Raw genomic sequence first — 8,678 nt, forward strand, 5'->3', positions numbered from 1 at the left:
TCCACGACACCATATAGGACCGCGAGATGGGAGACTGTCATGTCCCAAAGTGCACAGTAAGGACTTCGCAGCACCTTTCAGGAGGGACAGAAGTGAAAAAGTGCCCAGCTGCACTCTGGAGAGGATTGAGTGCCATGCAGAACGTGCTTTACATCCATGTCCCTGGTCTCTATCCCAATTCCTCCTAACGTGAGAGCCTCTCCAGTGTCAGCTGCAAAGGCACTGTGCTCCCTAGCAGCAGATCCTGCTCCAGCAGCCAGAGCAGCATCTCACTGGTGAAGAAACAAAACCTACCAAACCCAGCATGGCCCCTTCCTGCCCCCACCCCCCCCAAGCAAAGAAAATAAACTTACAGCCTATCCTGGGACTGCTGAAAAGTGCAGCTGTTCCGGGCACTAGCACTGATTCCCACCTGTTGGGTGGACTGTTGACAACAGACAGAACACTCCCTTTCAGAAGCAGACATGGACATTGGATGTGTGCTGGTGCCTGGGCATGCCCGCCTGGCTTCAGGGACGGACTTAAATTCAGTGTGTGAAGAGAGGGACAAAAATAAACAGAAGGCAGAGCCAGTAAATGCCGGTGCTACCTATCTACTTCCTCATCACCAGGATTTCTGTTTAGACTTCTTCCTCCTCTGTTTAATGAGGAATAAATTCTCGTTGATATCAGGATTAGCGTCTTTCTGTTTTTTCCATTTCTTCTTCCTTTTAGCACCTTCCAGATGCTCCTGCACATACCCAGTCTTGCTGCCTGAGAATGCCTGGAAAATGGACTTGTGATAGATTTTGCTGCCCTTATGTGCCTGCCTTTTACACCCTCTAGGGAAGTCCTCCTCCAAATTGTGGCTGATTTCAACATCGCTTCTGTCTTTCTCTTCTCTGGATTTCTCTGCCCGGGACATCTTCATCTTTTTGTGACGCTCACCATCTTTGTTATGTTTCCCACGTTCTTTCCAAGGCTTGCTCTTTTTCTTATGGCTGTGCCCCCCATGTTTTTCTTCCTGCCATGGTGTCTCTGACTGTTCTGGCAGAAGGCCGGCTTCCTGTAGTTCTGTAAAACACAGCAGTTTATTTCAACACACACAGAGAAAACCTAAAACTTAGTGCCTGAGCCGTCACAGCTTTCCTATTTTAGGTATGAAGTTAGCTATCAGAGAGATATTTTTTTTTCATGTTTTTTTTTTTTTTCTGCCAACGGACTAGAATCTTAACAAACTACAGTTTAATCCTCTGTCTGCTAGTTTATAGCATTTTTAATGTCAGTGGATTTTTTAGAATTAAAACATCTGACAACGCCCACCTAGTGGCTTTGACACAATAAATTTCTGTGATAGACACGGATGAATAAGGTCACAAATCTTTTACTACTGTTAGACTACCTGTTCAAATCCCTATAGCTTTTCCCAACACATGAAAATAATCCTACAATATTTCTAAAAGCAGCAAGCACAGAAGAAAGAATTTCAAAGAACTGAAAGGCAGGAGGGATCTCCCAAAATATACTGTACCTGCGATCTTTCTTTTTAATCTGTTCGCTCTTCTCTTGATATCATATTCATCATCATAGTAGTAGATGAATGGAGAAGTAGGGAACATGCTCCCATGCATCCGCTTTTCTGAGCACTCCTGCAAAACACATTTCAAGTCACTAGATGTGGCTGAGTTGTGATTTTTCCTGCAAAGGAAATGCAGATTCTGTAGGTGCAGGTTGCTACCTTTGGAGGATGTGGCCAGCAATTCTTTAAATACTGGTAATTTTATTACAATCCGATACTCCCACCTGTGCACACAGGAAAACATGCATTACATGAGCCAAGCTGCAGCCTTCTCGCAGAAAATGGAAAGAATCCCTTGTCTTCCCACAATTACTATACATCTGTAGCACTGATAGCAGCAGAGGACTAGAAGCAGGTGAGCACTCGGTAAATACCAGGCGAACTGCAAACGGACCTGTTGGATCTGGGGAACAGGGCTGTCCTGCCTGCAGCCAGGCCAGGTGCCCCCACTGCCTGCTTGCGCCGCTTCTCGCTGCCCCCTGCGCTCCCCCAGCACAACCACGAGCCCAGTCTCCTCAAAAGACAAATAGTTCTAATGGCAGAGGAGCTCTTTTAACCTGGATGATTTGGGTTGAAAGTAGGAGCAGAAATGTGGCAGACTCAAAGGACAGGGTGGCCTAAGGGAAGGAGTGAGCAGCGATGAGGAGCCAGGGGCAGCACCCCTGCCCCAGCCCATCTGCAGCCAGAACCATGTGTCTGACAGGCTGCGATTTTCTCACAGATACAAACCAAAAGCAAATCCTGCAGGAGACTCTGCTGTGCAAGCACATCTGCAGGGAAGAGGCCCTGAACAGTCGGCTGAGGTGAGGAAGGGGCTGGCTCTTGCATCACGTGCATGTCAAATGCTTGATTCAGGAACATGAATGTTTTTCACTGCTGTACACAAAGTTTTAGCAATGTCTTGCGAGCTAGGCTAACTGGGATGCTTCCTATGATTCTGTCTTTTTTTTCAGGGTACCAGGAGATATTAACTGATGCTTTCTCCTCCTGGTGAATTGCTTGTTAACTGTTTTGCTGTTAGGTTGTGTGACAAGTGAACTTGTCCTCGCATGCACAGAGGAGCAATGGCAGCTCAAGGCTGGAGACTACCAAAGTCTGAGGGCTCAGCCTTACCCCTCTGTGAAAGCAGGCTGAAAGGGACCTAGGAGAGGGCAAGTCCATCCATCACCTGAGGCTGTTCTCCACAGCTGTTCATCCAAGATATGCATATCCTGGTAGATGGACCGGATTCCACACTGAACACCTTGAACAGCCCCCTATCACCACACAGAGAAGCCTCCTCTCTCACCTTTCCCGGGTCCTCCCTCAGATTTAAGAGGAGAGAGAAGCATAACAGAGAAATGACATTTCAAATACCTGTGTTTCACATGAGTGAAACCTAAGAGTGGCCTTCAGGCAGGGCACAAAGCTGCCTGCCTATCTGGAATAAATGAAAGAAAATATTATCCCTAAACATTGCCAAAGAGGTTACTGAAAACAACACTGATGGGCTTTAGAAAGGAATATGCAAAGACACATTCATCTTTCTGTGACACCTGTGAAATGCACTGCTTGAGAGCCCGCATCAAATCTAGGGCTTGCTCTGCAGGCATGTGGCCTGTTCACGATTTTTCTTTTGTTAATACGCTGACAAAGAAGCCTTAGCGAATGAAATGCACACACAACCCAAACTGGCACTCCTCTTTTTCTCTTCATCTCCACTGCACTGATAAATCAGCTCAGCAATGTCCAACATGCACTTGGCTATATCCTTCCCTCTCAGGAAAGCTGCCACTGCTGCCATACACTGTGTACTGTTAAATACTCTTGGGACAGTCTTCAGCGCTGGAAGTATTGTACAGAGGATGGAAAGCAGAGCCTGCTACCAACCCGCAGGAGGAATTTTCTGTGTGATTGGCATACTGGGATATGAATGCAAGGCACATCTGCAGATGTTGTACAGTTCCTTATCCCTGCTGCCTCCAGAACTTGCTGCAGCCTGAATAATGCAATGGGCTGTCCCGCATTAACTTACCCTCCCTCTTAACTTTCCTATGGGGATGCCCCTTAAAACGAGCACATCTTTGTTATGGACCATAAGAGACAATCTTTTAGATGTGTGGACTGCAATGAAAGGAACTATGATGTGAAGTCTACTAAAGAAAGTAAGATTACTTGTCCTTATTAAATCCTCAGTTTACATAAAAATACGTCTGTCTTAATAAACAATACAGCAAATTTGGGCAACCTAACTGCCAGGTGTTGGAACCTCTGTCTTTATTTCCATCTCTACAAATGAGAAGGGATCCACAATGACTTCCTTACTGGAATTGTACTGGTAACTCTGGGATTCTGCAAGCTTTTTGCTCTTGCCTCTGCTTTTGGGAAAGGCCTCCCTAGACCTCTAGCAAAGAAAAGGAATTTCAGGTGTTCCTAAACTAGATTAAACGGTAACATGAAAGGAAATGCACTGCAGTGGGAAGCACTGATTATGATGCGTCTATATAAAACTAATCCCTGCCTTTTCTTCTTGGTCAGTTTGTTATTCCTGTGCTTTAACTGCTCAAAAAAAGCAATAGAGCAGGGTTCCTGAGGTGTAGAAATGGGAAAAATGTCACAAGATGCTTGTCATCACAAGTAATATTTACCTGCTTAAAAATATTTACATTAAAACAAAAAAAATCAACAAAAGTCCTCTTTTTTCCCCCTTAAATTATAGGCAGATCTCTGACAGAGCTGCTCACCACATGAACTCAGGCACTGATTACGACCTCAGTTTTCTTAGCCAGTGAGAGCTGCAAATCTCAGATGCATTGCCTGTCCAGCTGGGTCACTGTAAAGATGCACACACAGGCTGCTAGTCCAATTTCCTTGGCCATTCTTGGCGAGAAGGTTTAGTGATTTGAGGGCAAATACTCAGTTATCATTACATAATCCGATGTGTGTCCTGGACGATTTTCTGTGTGCATACAGAAAGATCTGGTATTTCGTCCCTCCTGTGTTGCTATTGACTTCTCCATTTTCATTCAGTCATTACTCAGGCTATTTCTGCTCATTGTATGCTAGTAAAAATACAATCTTATCTTCTTTGATAGCCACAAAGTGTTGTCCTTGAGTCACTTTATTCCCTGATTTTGTAGTTTCTACCATTTTCTATCCAAGCAATTACTATCAGCTCCTCCCATATATTTAATAATTATTTTTACAGCAGCCTTCTTTGTATCCATGCATGGCTGCCTCCTGCCTCCCTCAAACGCCATTTTTTGACAGTTTAGTAAAATGTTCCTTATCCATTGCCAGCAATCAGTCTCACTTCTTCACTCCTGTCGCCTCAATTTTTATTGTAAAGTCTCATTTTAGTGTCTATATTACTGGAGGGGGCTTTATTCTCGTTTTGTTTAGCCGGATCAGTTTCAGTGCTGTTTTCACAGGCTTTATCAACTCCAGTCCCAAAGAACTGGCAGAAGATGCTCGTTTGCATGCCTGTATTGCTGAGGTCTCACACTGCTGCCGCATGCGTAGCTGTGTCTTGAGCAGATGTCTGGCAGGTGAAGCCGAGGAGTCGTATGCCTGTACCACAGCCAAGGCAGTGCCTATATGCCTGCCGTGCCAGGGATGACACCCGGCTGCTGGCACACGCTCGTCTCTTAATGAGTTTAGATTGCAACCGCTGCTTATTTCCTGCCCCTTCCACCTGCCCGTGCAGGCAGTGGTGTGTCCTGGATGTACGTGATAGCCTCAATGCACCATTCGAAGAGGAAAATCTTGTCTCCAAGACAGCCTGGCATTAAAAACCTGTTTGTCTGTCAGCTCTGCCATGAGAAGATCCCACCAAACCTGCCCTACCTGTCCCACTATTCCCCACAGGGATTAAGTATTTAGCTGAAAACAGCAGCAAGCTTTTAACAACACAACTTCAGTAGCTGCAGGAGTCAACACACAGAGCACGCGAGAAAGAAGGATTTTGCTGGGAATTTGCTATGGCTAAGCTGTAGGAAACTATAAACTTAACCCATGCAACACATGAGTAACATTCATTTTCTAGAATACTTGTGGCTCCTGGACTTATTCCATAAAAGAAAACAACTGACACTTGTTTGGTGTTGATATTTGCAGGTAGAGAGCTGCACTTGTCATGACAGGAGGCTGAAAAAGGTGATGATAAACATCAGCATTGATGCTAGAAGATGCAGCAGACCACCAGTTTTTACTGAAATCACTTAAAGCTCACGATGTCCTCCTTCATCAGGCTGAGTACCTTACAGAAGAACGATGTCAAACTTAATTCAGATGTTGAATTAAACTAAGAAACTACAAATAAGGATCACCAAAAGCAGGCAGAAATGGAAAATTCTTAAAATAGGCATACAAATTGTTGGGCTGATTGTGGTGAAGAACCTTACATGATGTTGAACATGGCAGTAAGGCACTAATATTTCATCTTATGAGCCACGGGAAAAAAAAACAAACAAAAAAACCCCCCAAAAAACCAAGCTCTCTTCAGCAACTGTCTGTTTCCCAATGAATATTCTCTCTCCCAGGCAGTCGTATTTTGATTTAGGGTTTAAAAAAACAAATCAATAAACCTGCTAAGAAGAGATAGAAAGTTTTCTTTTCTTCTGTATCTTTAAATTAGATGGGTGAGATCACTTTATACATTGGCCTCCGCTGACTGCAGCAATGCTGCAAGATCACAAACATTTCATTAGAGCAGCCCTATGTATAGCGTTAGCTTGACTCTTCCAGCTCTTTTCTCCAATCACACACTGTGGCAGAGACGACTTTCTACCCCAAGGATATACTCAACACTGAGGCAGAGACTGCTGAGACTTACATATCCAAAATGTCCTTTCTGGGAACAGTTGTAGCAGTACACTAAAGCAGAGCGCTCAGAGTGAGAACTGTCCGACTTGATTGGTCCTGGTTTTGTCTGAAAGATGGAAACAGGCAAGAATTAGGTCTGGTAGTGTTCTGAATGCTGAGTTAAAAATAAATTAAAATTACATAAATATAATTTTATTATGCTTCAATCAATACATTTCTGCTTGCTGTTGGAATACTAAGTTTGAAAAAGAAGCAAGTGGCTCCTATTACTGTAATTTTGCAGAGCAAGGTTCAGCCTGAGCATCACAAATGAGTTGGGAAGAGGCATCCCCAGTATCTGTTGCACTGGGCATGTTATTTCAGCTCTGAATACACAAAAATAGGCTGCTGATTTCTCTCTCTCCCCTCCTCGTCTCCCAGCCCCCTCCCCCTCTCACAGATGCCGCACATCCCCCGGGATGGACAGGGCCACCAGACATTGCAACCAGCAGCTGGACAGGCATGTTTGTGTATTGCTGAACTAGTCTTGCTTAAAGCATCATGGCAAAGATCAGATGGAGGTATGGGGCCGTCACCTGCCACATTCCCAAGCCTGCACCCACTTCCAACAGCAGTGCTCGGAAGCAGGTGTGCTGCAGGACAACCTGCCAGTCCTTCCAAGAGAACGGGGCATGGGTTCTGCTCCCAGCAGAGGAGACACGATGCTAGAGTCCGTAGCTGCTCTTGGGGCTCACGTAGGGCAAAGGAAGACTTAGGACGCTCCATTGTATTCGGGGGAACAGGCAGCTCTTTTTCTTTTCCCCATTTAGCACCACTAAGTGGAACAGGTGAACATATTGTTCCTTCTTTTGCTTTTCACACGTGCAAGCACGTTCATCCCCTGGAGAAGTGACTGCCGCAGAGCCCATGTCTGGCAAGAGCTGGCACAAGTACAAACAAGAGGTGTGCGAATTCTGGCTAAAAAGCAGCAGGGCAAAAGAGCAACCTTATTGCTTTCAGCATTACCTGCATCTCCTTCTCTCTGGAGCTAAAGGAGCACAGAAGAGTGGCCTAGATTTCAAACAAATTAGTACTATTTGGTAAAGCTCGTTATGGGAATTGCTTTTTTCTTTAAATCTGTATCACCATGCACTCCTACTGTTAGAGCCACTGTGTTCTCCTGTACAGCCTCCAGAAGAATGACAGCACTGCTTGTAAAATAGGCAGAAACAACAGAAATCTTCCAATGCCATTTTTTATGAATCTGATCACACTTGCAGGGTCACCTTATTTTGAACCTCTTCAGCCTTGGGTTTGATTGTGTGTTTCAGATTCATGTTCCTCAGTTCAGATTCACTCACCAGAAGGAGGCTAAAGGAAGGCTAAGGAGAGTGACACATCCAACAGTGATTTGTGACAAAAGGCGGGGAAACAGGCAAAGGAAAAAAACCCTGCCACCTATGAAGTAATTTGTATATTTCTTATCCATGACTTACAGCAAGAGCTCTTCAGCTAACAGTAGTGCGTAAGTGACTTACTAAGCCGGCTTAGTTTTTCAGTTATTCTTTTATCATAAATACATAGAACAGGCAAGGATAAAAAACCCAAACCTGAATGCAAACATTTGTATAATCCTTGAGGAATAATCTGTGGATTTAATTTACTAGATCAATCACCTATAGTCTAGTTTTCAGAATGAGGGGTGGCCCCAGAAATCACCTCCACTTTGGATAGGGCTCCTAAAAAGCAGAAGTAAATCCCACAAGTGATACCCTCCTCTGCCTTCCCACCATGTAGAATTTTACCCATATTAAATCTGTTTCCAAAGCTGATGTCCATTGAAGCCCACACTGGGATGCTGCCACAAAACCCAAACAGGGGCCTTCAGCCAGTCCCTGCCTGCTAGAGAGCTCTGCAACCAGAATACTTGTACGGTACAGCTATCAAAAATGAAATCAGGACCATTACGTCACTCCAGCTTTCTGCCAGCTAGGCCTTAAAATGAACCATAATGTCAGTCTGAAAATGACATGATTATACGATTTGGTCTTTGCAAGGTGCAGTGTAACAATAAGACACAGTTACAAAACCCAGGTATTATTCCGGAGGCACGATCCTTTACATTCCAAGATGTTTTCTGCTAGAATGCCTGCTGACAAGTCTGACACCTTCATCTGCTGAATGGTCATCATCCGATGTAAACAATTATGATTTTGGTCATCGTTAGCATTCTGCCATTGAAACTCTAGTAAAATTTACAGTGAGCTCAAAACACTACTACTTTTTACAAAAAAGGTAGGTGAGATCTTGCACTGTTTTGAACTGCGCTATTGAAAAT

General features: G+C 44.4%; 1 protein-coding gene across 2 annotated transcripts in view; it reads right to left on the bottom strand.

Annotated features, from left to right (window-relative positions):
- Positions 1-326: 326 nt before the first annotated feature.
- Positions 327-8,678, bottom strand: part of ZCCHC7 (zinc finger CCHC-type containing 7) — a 115,214-nt gene continuing 106,862 nt past the window's right edge. For both annotated transcript variants that reach the window (XM_075740097.1, XM_075740098.1), the window contains exons 9-11: positions 6,372-6,467; positions 1,511-1,628; positions 327-1,053 (exon numbers count right to left, since the gene is read on the bottom strand). In XM_075740097.1, coding sequence (XP_075596212.1) covers positions 605-1,053; positions 1,511-1,628; positions 6,372-6,467 — 663 coding nt within the window. In that variant the 3' untranslated portion in view covers positions 327-604. The remainder of the gene's footprint in view (positions 1,054-1,510; positions 1,629-6,371; positions 6,468-8,678) is intronic.

The sequence above is a fragment of the Balearica regulorum genome, chromosome Z (assembly GCF_011004875.1).
Source record: "Balearica regulorum gibbericeps isolate bBalReg1 chromosome Z, bBalReg1.pri, whole genome shotgun sequence".
Taxonomy (NCBI): Eukaryota; Metazoa; Chordata; class Aves; order Gruiformes; family Gruidae; genus Balearica; species Balearica regulorum.